The 23,652-nt window shown below is 35.8% G+C and overlaps 5 protein-coding genes across 6 annotated transcripts; 2 read left to right on the top strand and 3 right to left on the bottom strand.

The window, feature by feature from the left end:
* Positions 1 to 2,228: 2,228 nt before the first annotated feature.
* On the bottom strand, positions 2,229 to 3,237 carry LOC132285565 (uncharacterized). The gene has a single exon (XM_059787758.1). It carries the CDS (start codon positions 2,791 to 2,793, stop codon positions 2,584 to 2,586), a length of 210 nt encoding a protein of 69 aa, XP_059643741.1. The 5' UTR covers positions 2,794 to 3,237; the 3' UTR covers positions 2,229 to 2,583.
* Positions 3,238 to 3,632: 395 nt separating this feature from the next.
* Positions 3,633 to 4,249, top strand: LOC132283590 (uncharacterized). Its single transcript, XM_059785569.1, has one exon. The coding sequence runs from the start codon at positions 3,877 to 3,879 to the stop codon at positions 4,087 to 4,089; it is 213 nt and encodes a 70-aa protein (XP_059641552.1). The 5' UTR covers positions 3,633 to 3,876; the 3' UTR covers positions 4,090 to 4,249.
* A 3,755-nt stretch (positions 4,250 to 8,004) lies between these two features.
* Positions 8,005 to 10,926, bottom strand: LOC132284325 (uncharacterized). Its single transcript, XM_059786419.1, has 3 exons — positions 10,654 to 10,926; positions 10,024 to 10,025; positions 8,005 to 8,359 (listed from the first exon to the last, which is right to left on the bottom strand). The coding sequence occupies exons 1-3, from the start codon at positions 10,848 to 10,850 to the stop codon at positions 8,130 to 8,132; spliced, it is 429 nt and encodes a 142-aa protein (XP_059642402.1). The 5' UTR covers positions 10,851 to 10,926; the 3' UTR covers positions 8,005 to 8,129.
* On the top strand, positions 9,158 to 9,858 carry LOC132284324 (uncharacterized). The gene has a single exon (XM_059786418.1). The coding sequence runs from the start codon at positions 9,417 to 9,419 to the stop codon at positions 9,621 to 9,623; it is 207 nt and encodes a 68-aa protein (XP_059642401.1). The 5' UTR covers positions 9,158 to 9,416; the 3' UTR covers positions 9,624 to 9,858.
* A 635-nt stretch (positions 10,927 to 11,561) lies between the features above and the next one.
* Positions 11,562 to 15,414, bottom strand: LOC132285198 (nuclear transport factor 2A-like). Of its 2 annotated transcripts, none has more exons than XM_059787367.1 (2): positions 14,931 to 15,414; positions 11,562 to 11,980 (listed from the first exon to the last, which is right to left on the bottom strand). In XM_059787367.1, exons 1-2 carry the CDS (start codon positions 15,225 to 15,227, stop codon positions 11,906 to 11,908), a joined length of 372 nt encoding a protein of 123 aa, XP_059643350.1. In that variant the 5' UTR covers positions 15,228 to 15,414; the 3' UTR covers positions 11,562 to 11,905. The 2 variants fall into 2 exon arrangements, with proteins under 2 accessions (XP_059643350.1, XP_059643352.1); XM_059787369.1 differs by lacking the exon at positions 11,562 to 11,980 and adding an exon at positions 13,920 to 14,095.
* Between the last annotated feature and the right edge of the window lie 8,238 nt (positions 15,415 to 23,652).

Genomic DNA, 23,652 nt, shown 5'->3' with positions numbered 1-23,652 from the left:
TTTGACACTACCAAATATATCTGTAATATTTTTGAGTTCAAAATTACCCAGTTCACTGGAATGGACTTTTATGCATACATGAAAGGACACTCAATGTTACCCAGATCATTGGAATGTGGTTTAATGTGTATCATATGCAAAGGAACAGACGCATGAATTAGTTTGCATCTTAGGGTTGCTATACTTGTTATCGTTGTTTCTTGCTGGGAGAAATGCAAATTTCACCTAAAATGCACCTTTACATGAAACTATTCTTGCATCTTAATACCCCAAAAAACTGAATTATTCTTTCATGAAAATCCAGCCGTAATAATACTTTTAACAGATATATGAAATATATAAAGTAAAAAAGATATGCCAGGGCATGTCAGAAACCTGTCTTGGCATTTCTAGTCTGTCTTGGGTATCCTCTAATACAGCTTCTTTGTAGAAGTATTTCTGCTATTTTATTGCAAAATAATTGGAGTCTGAACAAAGAGGACATTCAAATATGCAATCCCTTATATGATTAAAAGAACAAAAAAATAAATTTTACCACCCTATGGAGGAGAAAGAAATTGTGATTCTGATAGGAGATGAAAACAAACTACCACCTTGGTGAATTCCCTGGATCAGCAGCAGTTCATCTGCGAAATGTGTTTTTATGTGACTATTTATTCCATAGTTGTAGTTATTTATCCAATCAACCCAGGTCTTCACTTAGAAGTTACAGTTCTAATTCTCCTCTTGACTACTCTTGCCTCTTGCATTATGATTCTGATGGGGCTTGTTGAATTGCTGATGATTTTTTTTTCCAAGACTATAGTGCACTTGGCTGTTCTGAACGTTTTGTCTATATAACAGAAAAACATTCAGAATCTCTGCCTCCCACCCCAAACCCTCATTCCCTTATGGATTAAAAACAAAAAATTACATTTCATAGACTCTTTAGGAAGAAAACTCCAGCCAAAAGAGGACATGTCAAACTGGACTTGGTGCACCTATATTGTAAGTTCATCTGTTTGTATTGGTGTATTGCCTTTCTAGGGGGAAAATAGATTTCATTTCTTTATACTCCTCTAGACTAACTTTCCTACTGTAAAATTCATTCTCTAATTGAAAACTACTGGAAAGGTTTGTTGGAGGTTTGTTCAGTTAATCATTTCATTGATTTGCATTAACTGTGTTCCTTAAGAGTCCATTCGGATTGAAAGATTTAAAACGAATTGATCTAGGTTCAGTTATATAAAGAGTATAGCTTAAATCTAGTATTAACAATATGCGTAAATCAATTTGAAATCTTTTTGTCTGTGGATCTCAAATGACAAGGTGTAAGGAATTTCAATAGCCAATGTAAATGGATCTAGTTACACAAGGTTTGTAATAAAAAAATGCCTCCCATGCTATAATCTAACTTGTCTTTGTGCTTTCAAATCCAGTTTCAATAGCCAATCTACAATTTAAATTCAAATTCCTTCATTTCAATTCATTCATTTACCCAAATATACCATAAGCTCATTTCTAAACAATTGCTTAATTCTATATTTAAGAATACAGCCTTCATATACTAGCTTGTCAACCTTGTTTTTATTGACTGAATGTATGGCATGGTTTTTTAATTATTCGAAGAAGGCAGCAGCACGGAAATGCTGAGACATGCACTGAAGAAATCTACAAGTTCAGAATGATTTAAGATTAGTTAGAATATGATAGACAGCTGAACAATCATTGAGGATTGCATTCTACAATCACTGTGGATTAGCTTTATCTTATGTGGTTAATTTTTTTTGACTTTGTGAAAATTTTCTTCTTTCTGCATTTCCCTGATTTTTCCATATCCTCAATTATCTCAACTGCCGATTCCATGAAAAATTCCTTTCCCACTCTTAGCCCTGGAAACTGCTGGAGGCAACAATTAGTGCTACTATCATGAAAATTGAATTAGTCAAGCATCACTCATAAAACCATTAAGAATTTAAGACTGTTATTTACGGTTTGTATGGAGTAATTGATTCAGCCTTGCTTGAATCGGAAAAGATCCTAGTTTGAGGCACCCTTCACCCTTGCAAGAAACCTGCGATTGGCAAACCTTAATAATCCTGAATTGAAACATCAAAAACTATTCGACACTATCCAACAATTATGTACTAGAATATCCTGGGGTTGGATTTCATCTTCACAAAGTCTGATAAAGGTTTTACAATTGTATGAACAACTTATCATAACCTTCTTTGTTTTTTGGGGCTTGGACAGGTGTATAAGGATAAAAGGCTACCATTTCTCAAACGGAGCTATCTAAAAAGGTGGCCTCAAAGAAACTGAAGGATGTACAGTGACGAGTGGCAGATGAAAAATTCAGGTGTGTTTCAGTTCCTTAGAAATACACTTCTACACAATATGCTGTCAGCTACAACTTTTACCAATTACCAACATTTCAAATCCACATTGACATACAAAATCACAAAGGCGGTTTGTCATTAACTACAACCATCACAAACACCCAAAAAAAATTTAATAGCTAACCCCCACCCTCCCCAACAAAACCAATGCAGTGAAATATAACCAGCACAGGGTTAGGAGGTGGATGGTGGTGTTGAATGTAAATTATCCTGTGGTGATGTGGACTCCGATGGCAATGAGAAAGATGGTGATGAGGCCGAAAAAGATGATGGTATGGACTAAGATGGATACACCGCTTGTCTGCATGTTGGCAAACTCCACCGCCCGTTTGTTCCCTGGAAGCTGGAACAGCAGCCCCGGCGTCAATAGCACGAATAGCACTACTGCTATCACCACTGGCCCCCAATCTGCCATTACTCTCTCTTTCTCAAGGGTGGTACCCTAAGTTCTTAATGAGACTACTTATCAAAAAAAAAAAAAAAAAGGTTCTTAAAGAGACTGCAAAAGAAAGATGACATTAGGAGTAGAAGATTTATAGTAGATAGAAACAAAGGGAACCAATTTGAAAAGAGAGAGAGATTTGTTTTTTTTAGCCGAACACCAAAATGGAGAGAAACTCAAGGACAAAGAAAGGTCCGAAATTGGGAGGGAGGCATTGGATTGCTCGTCTCTTTCTCAAGATTATTAACCCATCGTGGACGGCAAGCGTGGTAGTAGCTTTTAGTCCTTTGGACGGCTGTGTAAGGTACCAACAGGTCAAGACTGACAAAATTCATGTTGGCGTGATTCAGATTTTTGATCTTATTAATTAGAACCCAAATTGAATTGGGGTTCAATTTTGGGCTGATTTGGAGTACTTTCGAGTTGGGATCTTGAATACTGCATTAGTTAAAGTTCTTGAAGCCCAAAAGTGCTGAACCCTATATGATAGCATATTAGCAGCATAGGACAGCCTATTAGAAATAGAACACCACCTTAGGGGCAACTGGCAAGTGTGATGCTTTTACTTTCTATTACATCAAAGTGTCATGATGCTTTTACGTTGATCAATATTTAATCTAATTTCCCTTAAAGATGTGAAATATACTAATAGTAGGAAGCATTCCGACCCACCTATCTTTAGCTCCTCCAATTAAAACACGACACGCCCATCTTCAAATCTATTTTGTGGTCTTTCTTTTAGAGTTCCACCTTCATGATTAAGTTTTGTAAAGCAAGGGAAAACCCCTCAAGTGATTCAATTATTAGTAGCTTATGAAGGAAAAGTAGTTTGTTTCGATCTTCATAAAGCAAAACCCACTACCATGACATACCTTTCCTCTCTTTTAAACCCACTCTCTTCCTTGCCTCCAAGTTTAGCATCACCATCTCCTTCTTCGTTAAGAAAAATTGGTCTCGTACATCCATCCCTCTACATATTCGCAGAGAACGTACACTTGAGTCCTTGTTCTCATCTATAGCGCAATATCAGATATTCATCTTTGCTTTCAAAGACAGATGGGTGCTGATTGGGGACCAGCTGTTGTGGCCGTGGTTATGTTCATTCTATTGTCACCAGGGCTACTGTTCCAGCTACCAGCGAGGACGAGGGTGATAGAGTTTGGCAACATGTGCACCAGTGGGATTGCAATCTTGGTTCATGCAATTCTATATATTTGTATATACACCATTTTGATCATTGCCATTGGTGTTCACATACGTGCAGATTGATCCAAAAGCTTCCTCCAATAATTCCTGTTCTCTGCTTTTCCTCTTAATAGATTTTCTTTTTCCATCCTCTGTTACTTTCCTTTGCTGTGTTTTATTAGAATATTGTATGACTCGTTTCATGATTTGGTTTATATGGAAGGAAACATGTTTTTGAACTCTATAAATTAAGTAGTTTTATGTAAAATATGTTTGATTAAATGGTGGCGTTGTCATTCGCTCTCAAAAAAAAAAAAATACTCAGGCGCTCCTCTCATTCTTCCATTAAACTGAAATGACAAAAGTCTCCCTAGTCAAACTTTCCGAGACAGACCTGTATTGTGCGTCTTTCAAAAGTAATTCAGTCGGTGCTAAGACTTTATTAGTATTTTCAGCGGCATGGCAGAATTGCTTTCCCGGTGTGGCATGCAGTGAATGCATCTGTTTAGATCTGTTGCAATAATAATTTTCAAAGGGATTCGAACTCGCACATGCATTCAGGATCTGACTTGGCCCGGCCAATAAGCTGGTACACTTTATTCTTTATTATTAAATGGAGATGAAACATTTCAAAATTACCAAGCAAGAAAGAAAAAATAAATAATAATCTATCTATTAGTCATTCATTCTCAGTCAAACAAATCAAATCAAACTTGATTTATTTTACTAAATGAACTCCATAAAGATTGTTCCTAATATTTTATAAACCAACACAAATCAACTTTGTTTTTGTGTAGTTTATTTCCTTACAATTATCGGCTTCGGTTCCAAAAATAGTAAAACTGATTGAATTGGTGTGGTTCAAGTTTTAGAGTCTCAAAAGATCGACATCAACCTTAGTATGTATATATGTATGTATATATATGTGTGTGCGCGCGCGCACGCGCATTGAAACCGGGTGAATCCGGTCAATTTCCGACAAGCAGAACGGAAGGAGATGATGTTCTAAAACTTCATCAAATCTCCCCGCATGTGGTTATGGGACAGGAAGGTTTACTAGTTGGAGAGGAATTTTAGTTAAAAATTTGAACTGAATCTTTTCCAATTTTAAATTCAAAATGAAGATTCAGGTTCTCAAACATAACATAATATTTTTTTTTTTTTTTAAATATGTAAGATTACAAAGGCCAACACTATCCATTTTGAATCTTCACTAAATTTTTGATCTCATGGATGATTTTTGCCTAAAAATTAATATGTTAGTTTAGTAGTATTTCTTCTGCCTTTCAAATTGATAAGTGAGAGCTCGAGTCTTGGAACTCTTGTAAGAACAAATAGGTGCATGAGTTTCTTGCAAATGTAAAAAAGTATCTTAAATTTTTGTAATAAATATTTAAAGAAAAATTATGGTTGAATCTGAGTACAATTTTTTCCCAACGTATAAAGAAATTGTAGTTGAAAATTTTGAAAACGCATGAGAGAAAGTTGCAAGAACACTGTTTCTTTTAAGTGAATAGTATTTTTTAGTAGGTCCTTTTATTCTTTTTTTCATTATCAAACAATTCACGCACCCATTTATTTTATTGAGAACTCGAACTCAACTCTAGGTTACAGCCTTTGATGTATATTTTTAGAAGGCTGAAGATGACTACTTTCAGCAAGATGTGAAGGGAAGAAGGTGCTAAAGTTGTAATTTTGTGGCGTGGTACGTTTGTAATTTAATGGTATTTATAAGGCTATTGTTGTCCAAATATGAAAAAAAAGGCTACGGTTGTGTTTTCACACAAGGCCAAGGGTAGTTCAGTCCATACATAAGTATTAATCTGATGATTTCAGTAAGAGCATCTCCAATGCTAAAAGCTAAATTTGGATGTCAAATCTATATTTTGACAAGTGCTACAGTGTCAAAATGCTACAATTTAGCAATTATGCTCTAATAGTGCAAAATGCTATTTTATGACACTACCACCATTCTTTTTCAACTACCATTCCCACCATTCATATTTGCATCAATAATATTAATATTAGGCACATTCCAAGTCAAGTTGCAGATATTAAAAGAAAACTAAAATAAATCTAATTAAAAATGAGCAAAAATCTAAAACATCGGGTCAAAAAAAAAAAAAAAAACAAATTTTTTATAATTTTTTTTCCACTATTTGTGAATTAATTTTTTTTCTTTATATATATATATATATATATATATATATATATATATGTGTGTGTGTGTGTGTGTGTGTGTATATATTATATATATTTGATTATATAATTATTAAAAATATATATATTTTTAGGATAAATCATATCAGCCTCCCCAATCGCCTCTATCTCATTCTCAACTCTAAGAACTTGCCCTCTCTCTCTCTCCAACTGTAAACTACAAAATCTACAAGAATCAGAAGTTCAAAACCCATATATTTCAGTTCATCTTACCACCCCATCCCACCAATAGGCTAAGAAGACCTGAGGAATCTACTACTGCATGTGTCTTCATGGGATCTGAACCCTCAGTGCCGGTATTTTGATTATTTTCATTTCCTCTTTCAAGGCTGACAATTGGAGCTGCTGAGCCAATGGAATCTATCCGTCTGCAAGAATCCAAAGTTCAAAACCTATTACCTATATCAAAACCTATATCGGCATTACTATTTCATCATATTCATCCGATCTCCGGTCGCTGCCACCCTTTTCATCGGAGCTCATGCCACAACCCAAAACCACGGCGACGGCAAAGGGAGCCACGATTGGACCATCCAGAACCACGGCTGAGCAGCATCTTGGAGTCCTCCAGTGGGCCCAGATCGTTGAATCCGCCGCCGAAGTTCAGAATCCAGCAACGGCAGAAGCCACAACCGGTCGTTGCAGATGAGAGGGAGAGAGAGACGACAGAGATAGCGATATCGAGGGACAGAGAATTGAGGGAGATAGGAAGACGTTGCATATGAGAGGAAAAGGGTTGTTGCAGATGAGAGGAAGAAACGGTGTCGTAGGCCATTAAACAGACTTGTCAAAAAAAAATTGGCAGCTCTTACATTTGAGAGAAAAAAATGAGATTTTCAAATTTTGAGAGGCCAAATGAAAGGCCATTGGAGAACCTGTTTTTTACTCATCTCTCAAATTATAAGTTTGAGAGCCCAGAATAAAACAGCATTGAGATGCTCTAACATTTAGCTTGGCACAATCTCTCTCATTTATCTGTATGCATCAGTTTGGTGTAATGACGGAAGCTAGTGACAACAAAACATTTCAAATGATTCTTTGCATCCGAAAAGTAAATGTAGAGTGGTTTAATTCTTATACTTCACACTTATTTTATTGAGTAAAAGATGTATACAAGACAATAATTTTATAATTCAACATTTTAGGATTACCCCAATCAACATAAATAATATATAAAAAATAATAATAATAATAATAAGTATTATGCAATATAAGAACAATAAAAGAACCAAGATGATATTTAACACGAGGATTTGATAAAATTATGTATGAAAAATGACCAACGGGTTAATGATCTAGCGGTATCGGCCTTTAATATCCCAAAGAGAGTTTAGGGGTTTAAGTATCCGAAGTGGTGTATGAGTACCAATTAAAAAAATAAAAAATAAATGACAATGGTAAAATAAGTTGAAAAAAATTAGCAGTATGCTGGGACAGTATGATCTTCCCATGGTCCCTTACGTGCAGTTGATTTGTGTTATGTGTGGAGTCCACCACTACTTCACTATCCCCTCTTAGTGGGTGGCGTCATCACTCATCAATTATCGACTTTTCCTCAATTATATAGCAAGAACCATTAATGATATTATTAATGATATTGGTAAAGGTTGTATGATTAGTGATAAAGGAATATGGGTGGCATAGATCTGAAATAATATTGGTGCAGTAGTGAAGGAGACATACATGTTCATAAATCATTTCCTTTGGTCAGTAATGATTGAAGTTTAATTTTGGACTAATTGTTAGCACAAAATTAGCAGGCTAAACAAGAAGTAGTCATAAATAAAAATGTAGATCTTTGATATATATACCATACATATATATCCGATTAAAAGGAGAGCAACTAAAATTAACGACTAGGACAGAGAGATTATTAAAAAGGGGTAAAATGGAAGTAGTGTACTTCAGCCAGTATAGATGTGGACGTGGACGGCCAGGATGAGAATAGCGTAGATGGCGAAGAAGATCATAGTGTGGACGGCGATAGACTTACCGTTGGTCTTCATGCTCCCAAACTCCAGCTGTTTGCTGTTTCCTGGCAACTGAAACAGTAGCCCCGGCGACAGCAGCACGAACAGCACCACGCCGATCAATATAGGTCCCCAATCCGCCATTACAATCCCTTCCAACGCACCTCGCACTCCACCGGATTGATTAGATTTGGATTTAGAGAGAGAGAGAGAGAGAGAAATAACAGCAAAAAAAGTAAGCTTTGGGACAACGCTACAACGAGCAGTGAAAAAGGTAGGTCATGTGAATTGGAAAGAGGGAGTATAAAACGTCCGCTAATCAAGATGGGGACACTTGGGATATGGGACGGGAACAATTTGTAAGCACAAGGACAACAGTGGGCCTTCAAATGTATAGATATATATTTCAGCACTCAAAGGGAATGTTGTTCTTCTGCAATCGGTCCACATGAATTTATTACAATTAGCTGCCTGTCCGTCCAAGTTGGTGCCACATCGTGTCATTACGTATTATAGCGTAAAATTCGGAAGACCCTCGTCAATAAACTCATTTAAAAATAAATAAAAAAAACTAATTCTAGAAAAAATATATATTTTTGCCCCTAATTTCAGTGTCGTTCGCCACCGAATTCCTTTTTCTTAAATAAATGGATGGAATTATTGAAAGTTATTATCAGAGTAGACCCTATTAATAAGTGGACCTTATTCCAACCGTTTGAGATTGACAACTAATAATTTTTTATTATGGTGCAAGTGATTGATTTACATTAGACTCACCCAGTTTAAACACGTAAACAAGCATACAACTTTACTTATTTTCAAAAGATAAAAATAGATAATCAAAACATTATGGACTTTACCTCCCAACGTTAGTGAGCTGTCACTACGTTGCAGCAATTGGGATATGATGTAACTACCTCAACCTATCAGCTTGGACTTGACCACTATACAAAATATTTTTAATATTTTGCATTATCCAACAAAGCTAAGCTATAAGAAATAATAGAGCTAGAATAAAAGCAAAAGTAGATGATTAGTACTGGTTTCATATTCTAGCTTTATTTATTCCCTCTTTGAAGTAGTTGCAGACAATTATATGGCATCCAAAGCCCTTTTTCATATGCTTTTCTCTTAATAATCCTCCTACTCTTCTTCTTGTTGTTGTTGGAGGGTCAAGTTTTAGAAGTTGTTGCAACAGTTGGTGAGATCGATTAATTAAGAATGAACGATTGGGCTGCTCCGATCATTGGCGCCGCCTTGTTTGCATTTCTGTCACCAGGACTCATCATTCAACTTCCGGGAAAGCATCGACCAGTTGAGTTCATGAACATGAAGACGACTGTAGCCTCCATACTATTGCACACAGTTCTATTTGGTTTGTTTCTTATTTTGTTTCTTGTAGTTCTTAATGTTCACCTTTATGTCTAGGATGTCAAATTAGTCAACATCTTTAGTGGCATGAAGGAGGAGGTTTTGTATCAACAAATCACTGAAATATAAGTTTCTACCCTTTTATTAATTACAGATATTGATGCTCAATCTTCCCTACAAAATTAAGAGGCTATGTATCTGTTGGATGAAATATTAAGGTTTTATTACCCTTGTATTATTATTGATTTTGCTTCGTATATCATGTTTGCTTCGATTGTTTTGTCTTTTTTAATTCGATGATGGTTTTCATGAATTGTGTCAATTGGGAATTTCTAGCTCAATGATTTAAGAAACCTCGCAGACACACATGGTTTACATATAATGAAAAAGGCCATGACAGATCTTAGACGGATCAATTTCAAAGTTGTTTTTTGACGGTGCTCATGAGTTTCAACACAACTTTAGTCCCTTTAATTTCATTATTGCTATCAAATCCATATATTTTTTTGGTTTTTTTTTTTTTTTTTTTCCGGTAAATTAAAGCACGTATATTATTCATATATTTTTATAAACTGAGCTTCACAAATTTTTTTTTTTCTTTTTCGCTAAGTTGCTGAGCTTCACAATTTCATACTTACACAGTCCAAAATATATATAACTAACTTACAGGAATATATATATATATATATATATATATACACACACACACACACCATCTTTGCCAGTTTCATTTTAAAAATTAAGTCGAAAAGAAACTAAACAGCATCTTGAAACAAATTAATTCACTTATTTTAGCATGTATGATTGTAATTTATTTTATTTTATTGGTAATTATATAGGATTATAACTCTGCTAATTAATCAAATTAAATAATTAGTTTACCCAAAAAAAAAAAAATCAAATTAAATAAGAAATGAATCCATAAAAAAATGAATCGACCTTATGTCATTTTACTTTCCTCAAATTAGAATGTAAAACAAGGAAAAATCAAATCCAATCAAAGTCGATAACAAATTAAATTGAGAAGCACCAGAATTTGAGAAGTGAGATTGAATTGGTGTGAGTCACCAATTATCAACCGATGTACATGTGGACCCCAACAGCTAACAAGAAGATGCAGATGAGAGCAAAGTAGAGGAGTGAATGAACCAGTATGGATAGCCCACTGGTGTGAAAGTTGCCAAACTCAATGAAACGGTTGCGGCCTGGCATCTGAAACAGCAGACCCGGCGTCAATAATATGAACAGCACCACTGCTACAAACACAGGTCCCCAATCTGACATCTTTACACGCACTCTCTCTATATGTGTGTGTAATCTCCCCTCTTCTTGTGATTCTACCAGTATTGCACAATTGGTGACATTGCGAATGAAAGGTATGCTATTTATAAAGGTAAGATTTTGCAAGGAAGAGACACGAGGGACGACTAGGAAAAGTGATGTTTAGCGCATCAAGCAATTTGGATTCCCACTACCTTGGCATGTACTTCACTAATTACAAAATTAAAAATTAAAAATTCTACCCCAAATGTACTAATAAAAAAAAACTTGTCCTTTAAATGCTGATATACAAAGAGACTTGAAGGGTTAAGTAATTCAAAGGGCGGTGCTTAAAGATTAAAAGCACTTCGTTGTTGCTTCAAGACAATGTTCTAGTGCTGCCTTTTGTATGCATATCCTTCATCATCACGTTACCACAATACCAAAAATGGTGTCAATGATCCGTGTGCGTGAAAGAGAGAGAGAGTTTGGTTTTCAAATTTAGCAACTAAAGACTCGCGCGGTTGCATCTCTGCCGGTATAAAGCCCTCAGTTCAGGATGCGTTTGGATGGTTCGAGGAATACACGATTTTAGTTTCTGAAACTACCTATTCACCATTTTAAAACAAACTAGACGCTGGATAAGCTCTAGCCATGTCCACTTGAAATGAAGAATGTAGGCTCCAGCTCAATGGTAAGAAAAATCAAAATAAAATCCAAGTACGGTAAAGATGGTTTTTAACAAAGAAAAAGTTGTTCTTACATGATCATTTAGTTTAACTAAAATAGCTCTCTATAACTGAATTTTTTTACATATAAATCTTACATACATTTTTCAACATGCTAAGGTACAACCCAACAATCCAGAATAGGCATTGAATCCTATTGATCAATTCATCCAATCACAACAACAACAGTCCCAGTCCCAGTCCCAGTCCCAGTCCCAGTCCCAGTCCCAGATTCGGGACATGATAGGGAAAATGATACAAGCAAACAACCAATCAGGAGAAATTCAAATAATATCTTTCAACTCCTAAAAGCTATATTTTAGCAAACTTTGTCTAACATCCCATTTGACTTCAAGCATAATTCAAACGGAAGATATCATTCAGCACATAGAAACTTCCTTGTGGCATTGGCATCAAATGAAACATCTGTAAGCCAAAAAGAGCAGGTTGAAAGAAACAAAGGGATTATATTAGAATACAGTCAGAACAAATGTAGCAATGCGCCATCTACGACGATGGACATATTCATCTACAATAATGAGTGTTAGTAAAATAACAAAGATGGAAAGAGTCATCTCCCCTCTATACATCCTAGACCATAGAAGTTATGTAGTATAATAACTAAGATGGCACTGAGACACTACCACCAAATATGTAGTTATTCATTCTTTCCTAGTCTAAATCATGATTTCATCTTCCAGCGTAGAGAAAATCTACTCATTCGGAATAGTTTCCCACCAGCCAAACAAACTTTTATCTTCCATTTGGTTCTCAAAAAGATATGAAGAAAAGAAAATGCTAAAACTCCTTGAGGAAGTCCTACAAATTTTTTTTACTTCATCTCCTTCATTCTTCCCAAGATTCAAGCAGAGCCTTAGACTTGCTACACTCCTTATTCATACAAAATACAAATGAGAGATGTAATGGAGAGATGTATAGCAGAAAAACAAGTCCAAGCCTCTTAATGATGTCATCTCATGAACAAGGATACACAGTAGCTGATCACATAATTGTAAAGTTGATATAACTTGGATTCATTCTTACACAATTTAGGTATCCCATCAGCAACAGGTATTTAAAAACTATTGCAGATAGGTGTCAATCGATCATAAATTAGGGAGGAGGTGGAAGCTAATGGTCATATTTATGACCGAACAAAAGAAAATAATTAAAGAACTTTATGCAATCACACTTCATTGATGCAATTTAGCATGCGAGCATTGGAAGATGCAAGCGCATGGCACCAACTATACATGGATGGTTGTAATGGACTAGAGAGTAATTAAAAATATGTCAATTCACCCCTTAAAGCAATCGCAATTGCCCATTCTTGAGGGCACCATCCATATGGGTCCTAATTCCTAAATAAGTGCAACCTACTTAAAACATGATAGACCTATCATACATGGATGGTTGCGTACAAGGTAAATGGAAGATGTTCATTTATATCCCACCTCAAAACTGAGTGGGAGCCAAAACCATGAATCAAAGTCCACAAATCCATTCAGTTACAGCTTTCAGCTAGCAATGTCCTACTACCAGCAATTTGCATGGTAACCCTACAAGTTCTGTGGAATATCATGTACGTCCGAGCTTGAGCATTCTTGATATCAATATGCTGGAAATCTAAGTAATATGCCCAGTCACTCGGGTTTCTACAGTTAGCAACAGGTGATGTTGTAATGAGATACTGCTTGAAATGCTCAAATCCTATGCCATACAAGACATGCAATGCCTTTAGGACTAATCTAAAGGTACTGGATGCTATTATAGTTTTGAAAAAACCAACAATTGGTGAAAGACCTGGCTGCGCAACCAATCATTTGATCAAGATGCTTCACATAGAACGTCAATCATGTTCATGGTATGTCTTGCATATGTAACAATGAAGTTGGAGCATCTATAGTTTTGATTGATAATCCAGCAGACATGTGAGCATTTATAGATGTTTATTATGCAGGTGGAATTAAGCCTGATTATGTTAGTTCGAGAGAAAACACTCTGTACACTTGCCTATGCATGATTTGAAAATGTTAGAATAATGAAAATGTTTTATGTTTGTCAATTCTGACTCCTTACATTCATCTTACGGGGATTCATATCTTTCTTCCCAATCCTAAGTGACATGATAGGAAAGGAAAGACCCAAGTTAACAAATAAAGATATCCTAATTCATGAACGATACACTGTTTTGCACACACATAACAAGTGAAAACTACCACCATCAATTATCAACAAAAAGAACCAAAATCAAATTAATCAAGGGGAAAATTCCACAAAAATGGGGTTTTGCGAGTCAAAGACAAAAAAATGGAGTCAAAATCAAGTTTTCCAAATTAATGGAATTTTATGTAAGTCTGAAGTGGATATGAAAAATTACTATATATTTTCTTTTTATTCCCAAAATAACATTCTATTATTGTTATGAAATTATGCTACTAACCCTCTCAAATCTAGAGAGAGAAGAGAAACACATCTTTGCCAATCCTCTCAAACTTTCCTTCTCCAGCAGCTCCTCTTTTCTCAAACTCCCTAATCACACTGTCAAAATCATTGGAAAAAGAATGAAGTCAAAATTCACTTTTATGTTCAAATGTAATTTGCTTTCTAACTTTGATTTCTTCCTCTATTTTACTTATCAATTTAATTTCCCTTCTAACTTTGATTTCCCCGTCTATTTATTTCTATTTTACTTATTTATTTTAATGTAATTTTTTTTATTAAAATAATGAAGTTTCACAATTATTAAAATAAATTTACTAAACAAATAAAAATGCCATTTAAGCCGACATTAATAAATATTACAGTCTCATTACCACTGCCAAATTTAAGATTTTCACAGTACATAAATATATAAAAATAAATAAGTAAAATAGGGGGGAAATCAAAGTTAGAAAGGAAATTACATTAAAAACTAATGATTTATAAAAAAAAAATGAACAGAAAAGTGAATTTGACTTCATTCTTCTTCCAGTGATTTTGACAATGTGTTTCGGGAATTTGAGAAGAGGATCTGTCAGATAAGGAGAGTTTGAGAAAATTAGCATAAATGTGTTTCTCTTCCCTGTCTAAACATGAGAGAAGTAATAGCATAATTTTATAACAATAATAGAAGAGTATTTTAGGAATAAAAAAGATGATGTATAGTAATTTTTCATGTCCAAGTTAAACTTTCATAAAACTTCGTTAATTTAGAAAATTGAATTTTGACTTCATTCTTTTATCTTTTGACTTCCCAAAACTCTATTTTTATGGAATTATCCTTAATCAAGAGTCAGCGACAGAACAATGAAACGTAAATCATAACATGCTTTAAAGCTCAAATATTAAGCACACCAATCGCAATAAAGAGAAGGTGAGGTGTTTGAAGTTGGACCTGACTAAATTTGAGGGCATGTTGTTCGCCGGCGAGCTGCAGATTGCCGCTGACGAAGACAAGCATACCTCCGGCCGGACCGGAAGGCTGGCAATCGACGGTGGTAATGCTGTGCTGGCACTGCTGGAAGGGAAGACTGTTGAGCTTGGAAACGATGTTCTGAGAGCCCTGGATCTTCTGACCCTCGAAAGTCAACATGGACCCATCTTGGTACAAGTTAGCCAGGCCCGCACGATTCGCATCGAACGTCGAGTAGTAGTGCTCCACAAACGCTTTTGCTACTGCGTCCGGATCCATTTTCTCTTCTCTCTCTATCTCTCTCTCTCTCTCTCTCTCTCAAATCTACATCAATTCCAATTCATCCCTCTTTCTCTATCTTCTCGCTTTCTTCCCTGGAATACTACGCCATTAGGGAGCAAATGTTTGGTGGGCCCATTATATAATCTGCTTAACTTTCCAATTACATAATTGACCTTTCCAGTCCCCCCCCCCCCCACAAGGCCCGAGTAATTTGGGCCGAAACTACCCACTTAAACCAGTTGAATGCTCGTATATGCCTAGCAAGCGACTACGGAGTACTGACCAATTCAACCCAATCCAAAGTCATATATTGGATTATATACAAATTCTCTTTGATTTAATTTTAAGAAATTAATAAAAAAAAATTTATTAGTGTTCTCCGAAATTGAATTTTTTAAATATAGGAAACACTAAACAGTCGACCAAATAAATTTTTAAACTTTATTTTAGTTTTCAAATCTGTGGGAGAAAAAAAAAAAAAAAAAGTGCTCGGAGAATTAAGGCCACCAAAAATCGAGTATAAAAGTTATGTTTAAAGACTTTATGTCAACTCAAACGCTGAATTTATTAGTTAGATAGAGAAATTCATCATTTCCACCAATGAAGTACCGACACGCATAGGCCATGGGGTTCAGATTTTTTTATTTTTTTTAAAATAAGAGGATAAAGAGATATATATGTGTGTGATTGGTGTATTAATAGAAAGAAAGATTGAGGGAGATAAAGATGTTAACAGATTGAAGACATGAGAGGGTCTGTTCCAGGAGGAGAGAGAACTTCCATTTTGACTTTTGGCCCCTTTCGACCGACCGATGGAAGCTGGCTGTTTGCTATCATCAATTCCTGTTGGAAGCATATGCTTCCTCTCTTGTCTCGTTCCGCAGAGATAATTGCAAAAAAAAGATAATAACAAACCTAGGGAACAGAGAACTGATAAGATTGCAATCTTATCCTTTTGAACTTTTAGATATAAATATATATATTTATTTTTTTTTTACATTTAAAAAGTATTTGTAAATTTTTTGATAATTCAGTGAATTAACTGAATCGGTGTAATTTAGATAGTCAAGTTTTTACTAATCTAAGCAAAAATATAAAAATATAGAAGGTATTTAGGCCTATATTTTCAAGAGAATAATGGAAGTGATGTTTATTAAATGTAAATTAAAAATTAAGTAAAAATAATATATATATATATATATATATATATATATATATATTATAATGTATATTATTATTTTATTATCGTATCATTGTGGTGTCTGTATCTTATTTTTTTTAAATTTGCCGTATCCGTCTCGTATAGTACCCGTATCATGTATCCATGTCCATGCTTCGTAGATTTCTACTAAATAATATACATGATAGTCTGATACTGATATATCAAAAGTAAGGGTGCAACTTGGGCGGGTCAACAGTTCGAAATTTTTGAGACTTGGGCTTTTAGATTCACACATCGAGTTGGGAGTTTTCAAAGCTCAAACGTGCCCGGGTTGGGCTCAAGCTCAACTCAAACCCAACCCAAAATTCAAATTTTAAAAAAAATTCAAGCATGCTTGGTTTATAACTCTGAAAACAGTTCTCAAAAACTTAAAAAATAGAGAGCAGTTTTCAGATAATTATAAAAGACTATTCTCTAAAAACATGCATTTTTATAATTGAATTTTTACGAAACAGTTTTCTGAAAACTTAATCAAACAGAATTTTCAGTTTTCAAAGTTCCGAGAATAGAAGACTGTTTCAATAATTACAAACCAAACAAGCCCTTTCATTTTTTTTTTTTCACCTTCCAAATCTGTGATATACATATATGTGTGTGTGTGTGTGTGTTTCGCCATCCAAGAGGCACACCATGTTGCACTCCGGCCACCTGGTTAACCGGAGAAGAAGCAGCGGTCACTCCTATTTGCAGCAACCGAAACCCTGCACCAGATAGAAGACTTGCACCCTTTCAAGTAAACCCTAACTTTTTTCGAGTAATATCGGCCCTTCTTGTTCGCCGAAGGCTGGAGAGCCTTGACTTGACTCTTGCTGACCTGATAGTTACTTATTCTATTTCCAAACATGGGACCGAGCTTGGCCATTACTATTTTACTTCCTCTCTTCATCAAAGGATATGCATAGACCTTCTTCCTTCCGAGAAGAGATGAAAGGAGAGGATGATTATTATTAAGGGGAACTGATCTGTGTCCCAACCAAACAAACTCCCCATTCCTTGCAAATTTGGGACGTTAGGTATAGAATATTTACCCTCTCTTCATGAGAAATGTTCCAGTTACTTTCCATTTATAGTTTTACTTTTTCGCCATACTTATGAATTTTTTGGTGTTTTTTCAGTAACATTTCCCTCTTCGGTAGCTAGGGACAAGCTTGCTTTCCTCGAGGAACAAGTTTGGAACGACCCCCTTTCTGTAGAAGACCTTCTTTCTTCTGTCAACCTCAAAGAACTTACTTCCAGTGCCTCAGCCGCTGATCTTATGGACTTATCACTTCCCTCATTCAATTGTTTCCCCCTCTTACCGATGAAGAAAAGAAAAGGGCTGAAGTTCTTAAAAGAAAGGCAACAGAGGATCCACCACTTATGGTTATTCGATCTAATAAGCAAGAGAAGCAGGTTGCAAAGCCTCCTTTGAAGAAAAAACCTAAAACAACTTCTTCCTCAACCAGTAAGAGAAACGGTGTTAACCTTGCGAAAGATAAAGGAAAAAAAGACAAATGAAGCTGACCCTAAGAAAGAGGCTAGAGACTTCATCCTAGCAGAATCCGGAGAACCCTGGAAACCTACCTTTTCTAGGGCCAACAAGTCAGTTCTCCATTCTGGAGATTCCATTATTACCTACCCTTCCGCAGCATTGGCCGTCGCTCGAAGGGTATGGTTTGTAATACCCCTAATTTTAAAAGGATAGTCTCGGTATTTATTTACTTGTTTTGACTGTATTTTTACTTATTTAATTTTATAATTTATTTATTTAATAAAGATATACATAAATTATATACGTAACATATTTTACTTACCTTTTTAATATTTTAATATTTTTTTTTTTTAAGTTGACTTGGATTGGGAAAAGAGTTAGGGTTATTTTATTTAGCCTATAAATATATAGCTATAGGTTGTAAAAGGGGGTTAGAAATATTCACGTGGTGTATTCTAGAGAGAGAGTTAGAGAGGGAAGGAGGAAAAAAACCCTATTGAGAGAAGATCAAGGAAGAAGAAGTTTAACTTTCGATCCGAAAGTTTAAGGCAAGTTCTTCTTCTATCTCTTTCCCTTTGATTCATGTTTCTGTACATGCCTAGGAAATTCCAAAATTTATTAAACACATAAAATTAAATAATTATGCATGTTTAATTGGGTTAGAACATAGGTTTTATGAAATTAGTTCATATCTGTTCTTGTGTTATGAATTGATAAAATGCATGATTTTGATTTGATTTCTTATGTGAATTTTTACATGTTTAAATTATGTATTTTTCATATCTGTGGAATGATGGAACGTAGAAACATGCCTAAGATTCCTGAACATTAAATAGGGATTAGGTTTGGGTTTTAATAAATTTAAATAGACTCAATCATAATGATGCTTGATATTTAAATATTTTAAACAAACGAATGGATTTAATCTTTTAAAATATTTTAGCAATTGAGATTAAATGTGTAAGATGAATTGGATATGGAGAATCCTTATTTAACGGTATAATAAAATATCATCATGTATAAGATTCAGTTTGTGTAGGACATATGATATAGGAAGTTTAAAGAAATAATAAGTCATTCCTATTATGTGATAACTTGATATTATATTTATCATAGTTATTTATGGAATGTTTGATGTATTTCCTTAATTGTTACATCAATTGTTGGATTGTGTGGTTTAATGCACCGGTATGGGACGGTGGCATTCTAGGGATGGATTAATTTATTAGTTAAGTCCTACCTATTTTATATAAGGGAATGGATTAACTAAAATGTTAAGTCCTACTTATATTTAAGTCAGGTCAGCTGAACAAGTTGAATGACTTATGGATGATTAATTTATTATATAAGGGAATGGATTAACTAAAATGTTAAGTCCTACTTATATTCAAGTCAGGTCAGCTGAACAAGTTGAATGACTTATGGAGAATTAATTTATACTGGATAGGATGGTTACTAGATTTTATATATATAAGTATGGTGCCATGATATGAGTTTGAGTTTCAGGATCAATGGTTAGGGCGCGTATATCGCCAGGGATGTGTAGCTAGATATAGTGTAGTTGTGTACCCTGGTAGGTCTAGGTACTCATGCCCACTATATGTGCGTTTTGCGTGTTGCCTACTATTCAGGTTGAGACAATCCTATAGTCTAGTGATGTTCCTTTAGTGTGTATATATATATATACAGACTACTAGTTACTGTTGGATTGACTAGGATGAATACGTGAATCGGATCTCTGCTTGGACTGTAGTAGAGTAGAACTTGTTTGTAGGCCTGACCCACCATTATTTTTCAAGTGTTCGTCACGAGTAGAGGTTGTTCGTGCTGAGCGGGGATCAGTCTACTTCATTCTTCCGATGCTACATATGAGTTCCTTTATGATTCAGTTTCCTGTTTTAGATTACTGTCATTTGTTTAGTTTGGATTTTCTAGGGGTCCATACAGTATGGATTCCCGAGTTGTATTTTGGAGGATCAGTTGTATCAGAAGAGTTTATTAATTAATGGAAATATATTATGAGGTTTATTATTAGATTATCATTTTAGTTTCTTGTCAGCATTTTATTTATTCTTCTTTATTCTTTTGTACTCTGTGTTCGTTTATTATCAATTTGTTTTGATATTCTCGGGTATTCGGGCGTGGGTCTGGCCAACCCGCATTCCGGAAACTCGGGGGTATCACATGGTTGCCCAAGGATAAAGAAATAATAGGAAATATGGGGTTGGATCAGCTTCTTCCTTCTGCCCCTGTTCGCGCTGTAGAGGTTCGGCTTACCTACTTTGGCTTATTCTTCCTTGTGTTTTATAGCTATGTTTTTGCTTATATCCTGATTAAATTATAAAGTCTGTATCACACCATGGCTCTATATGCAACTGTTAAGGCACAATCTATAGCTATCCGAAAAATGGAGTGGGATCTACTTCTGCTGAGAAGAAACTAGCTAACAAAGTTGCGGATGTGAAGATGATCTCTGATGCGAGAGATGTCTACAAAAATCTTCTTGCAGCTGCTGAGGATAGGATGAAGGAGCTGGAGACTGAGAACCTGCGCTGGAAGGATGCAGTCAACATTTGCACAACTCCTGGAAAGCAAATGCAGGAGCGTTACTCCTCCTTGGTGCGCTTGTTTAAGTGCCAAAGCATTACAGTACGACTTCGCTCAAGGCTCAAGCAATAAACTGAAGGATCCGGACGCTTTTGATACAGACATGAATGTGTCCTTCCCTTATGCTGAGGGTCCGAAAGCCCAAGAAGCTAAGGTGTTATTCAATAAGATGGTGAAGTCTCACCAAGAGGATCCTCCAGCTTCAAGTTCCTTAGATCCTCCAGCTTCAAGTTCCTTGACTCCTCCATCTTCAAGCCCAAATGTGGTTGATGCTTTTGATTCTACTCATTTTGATCCAAAAGGAAATAAATTTGTGTAATATTTATCTTGACCATGTGTATTTTGGTTCGTGAACAATGGTTGTGTCTTTTGGTTCGTGAACAATGGTTGCTATAATTTTCATATTCATGCTAGAGAATTTTCATACATTGGAACATTTCAGAGTTATATAGTTTTCTTGATCAATTTTTCATGCCTTTGAGAAAAATTTGTTTTCTATGGGGACTTCGGACTCTTCTTGGTCAGAAGCAAAAATAGGGAGGATAGTAAGAAGGGAGCTCATATGACAGTTTGGTCACTAACCGAAGATTGCTCTACCACTCGGTGATCTAACCATCAAGGGAACCCTTCTTGCTATTGAATTATGTGGAATGGGTATATCAATACTCGTTTTTCCTTGTATTAATTCGATGTGGGACAGATTACTTAATTGACTTAGTAACTGCCTTAATCAAAATATATTGAGTTTGAAAATAGAATTCCAAGAGAAGAAAATCAACCTTCGCTTCGGTTTTGGTTTGTCTAAGTTTTGACCTGTTTATGTATATTTAGACTTTTAGTGTCCAAAGCTTGAGGTTCCTTGTCTTAGAGGAATTTTATTAATATCCTCGGACCCTTAAGGTCCGGGGCTTATGTTTCTTTGGCTTTGTGCCTTAAAGGGATTTAGTAGTACTTTTGGACTCTTGAGGTCCGAAGTATGTAATATCCTCGGCTTCATGCCTTAGAGGAACTTTGTTAATCTCTTCGGACCCGTGGCTCCGAGATGTGTACTTCCTCGGCTAGTGTACATGCCAAAGAGGAATTTATTGATAACTTCGGACACTTAAGGTCCGAAGTGTGTAGTTCCTCGGCTATTGTATATACCAGAGAGGAATTTATTGATAACTTCGGACACTTGTGGTCCAAAGCCTATACTTCTTCGGCTATTGTATATACTATATAGGAATTTATTGATAACTTTGGACACTTGAGGTCTGAAGCGTGTACTTCCTCGGCTATTGTCTATGCCAGAGAGGAATTTATTGTTAACTTTGGACACTTGAGGTCTGAAACGTGTACTTCCTCGGCTATTATATATACCGGATAAAAATTTATTGATAACTTCGGATACTTGAGATCTGAAACGTGTACTTCCTTGGCTATTGTATATGCCAGAGAGGAATTTATTGATAACTTCGGACACTTGAGGTCCGAAGCGTGTACTTCCTCGGCTATTTTATATGCCATAGAGGAATTTGCTGATACCTTTAAACACTTGCGGTCCAAAGAGTTACAAATGAGAGCAGGCCAAAGAAAAGAGTAACAGTGACCTAGTTAGATTCCCAAACGTTTGGTTGGGGGGTCGTCATTCCACGGTCACTCTTTCCTTGGCATTTACCTATATTAAGATTTGGTTATATTTACCACCCTTTTTACCTATTTTTTTTCGATGTAGGAGATAAGTAGAGATAAATTTTGGGCCAAACATATTGGGCTTGTTATTAAAAAATGGGGTGAATTATTACAAAGAATTCCCGTTAGACATGGGGCCTGAGAATGGCTTGTAGGCCACCCCAATTTCCAACGGGCCTTCTTTGTAATGCACTTATAGACTTCAATGCTTTCTTACTTAAAAGGAAAACTTAAGTTACTGTTTACAGATGTGGGACAAAAAATTGTTAACAAGAAGATATTTTCTTTCTTGCTCGTAATAACCACAGTAGGATACTAGGTTTGCCCGTTATTATAAGAGAGAAAAAAATGATGAAATAGTATCCACATCAAATAAAAATTAACATCAAAATACGTGTAATGGTTGATTTATCGTTTTAACATGATGAAAACTATCGGATTCGCGAGACCATTGGTCTTTTATTTTTCCAACGGTCTCCATCATTACATCACATATTTACAAAAGAATATGTAAAAAGATGTAACTAATAAGGGATTTTATTAGATGCGCCATAGGCAGCTTTATTTGTATAAAGAAATCATAAATTTATTGAGGAATTTTCCTAATGATAGTACCTTTTAAGGTGTATGGCATTCCATGGACGTGCAATCACTCGCCCATCAGCTTCAGCAAGTCGATAAGCGCCTTTCCCTACTACTTCTGTAACTCTGTAAGGTTCGGTCCAGTTGGATTACAATTTCTTTACATGTGCCGTTTCCTTCTTCAGCACCCAATCTCCTACTGCAAAACTCCTGAACTTGACTCTCTTATTGTAACTGTTTCGCAACTGTTATTGATAGGAAGCAAGCCTAATCGCCACAGCATCCCTCTTTTCTTCCAAGAGGTCAAGGCTATGCTCTTCCCTCGAGTAACAAATGTGTTCGAAGAGTTAGGACTGCTGATTCTGTGGGGATGAACGCTTCGGACCCATAAGCCATGGCAAAAGGACTCTCACCTGTTGGCCTTCGTGGGGTGGTTCGATATGCCCATAATACCTTGGGCAGATTCTCGTACCACTTGGATTTGAGCTGCTCCAATTTTTTTTTTTTCAGACAGTTGAAGATGGTACGATTGGTTATCTCAGCCTGTCCATTCCCTTGTGGATGACTAACCGCAGCCAACTTCTGCTTAATTCCGTGTTCGGCAAAAAACTTCCTCGTGCTTCTGTTATCTAAATTTTTGTCGTTGTCCATCACGATGACCCTCAGCACCCCGAATCGACAAATTATATTGTTTCATAGAAAGTTTTTCACTTGTTCGTGAGTCACGCTCGAGTAAGCCTCTGCTTCTACCCATTTTGTGAAGTAAGCCATGGCCAGTAATACGTACTTCTTTTGTTCCACAACTTTAGGCAAAGGACCAACCATATCAATCCCCCATTGTGCGAATGGCCATGGGTTTGCCATCGCAT

The sequence above is a fragment of the Cornus florida genome, unplaced genomic scaffold (assembly GCF_030987335.1).
Source record: "Cornus florida cultivar Cherokee Brave unplaced genomic scaffold, ASM3098733v1 CherokeeBrave_3.0.0_Hap2_Chr11, whole genome shotgun sequence".
Taxonomy (NCBI): Eukaryota; Viridiplantae; Streptophyta; class Magnoliopsida; order Cornales; family Cornaceae; genus Cornus; species Cornus florida.
Note: the sequence above shows the minus strand (reverse complement) of the source record. Positions and strands in the feature narration are given on the sequence as shown.

Coding starts and splice junctions, on each gene's coding strand:
- LOC132283590 (XM_059785569.1), top strand. CDS start 3,877: ATGGGTGCTGATTGGGGACCAGCTGTTGTGGCCGTGGTTATGTTCATT.
- LOC132284325 (XM_059786419.1), bottom strand. CDS start 10,850: ATGTCAGATTGGGGACCTGTGTTTGTAGCAGTGGTGCTGTTCATATTA.
- LOC132284324 (XM_059786418.1), top strand. CDS start 9,417: ATGAACGATTGGGCTGCTCCGATCATTGGCGCCGCCTTGTTTGCATTT.
- LOC132285565 (XM_059787758.1), bottom strand. CDS start 2,793: ATGGCAGATTGGGGGCCAGTGGTGATAGCAGTAGTGCTATTCGTGCTA.
- LOC132285198 (XM_059787367.1), bottom strand. CDS start 15,227: ATGGATCCGGACGCAGTAGCAAAAGCGTTTGTGGAGCACTACTACTCG. Junction 11,981..14,930: donor ATGCCCTCAAATTTAGTCAG/GTCCAACTTCAA, acceptor TTTGGCTTACAG/ATGTTTCATTTGATGCCAAT.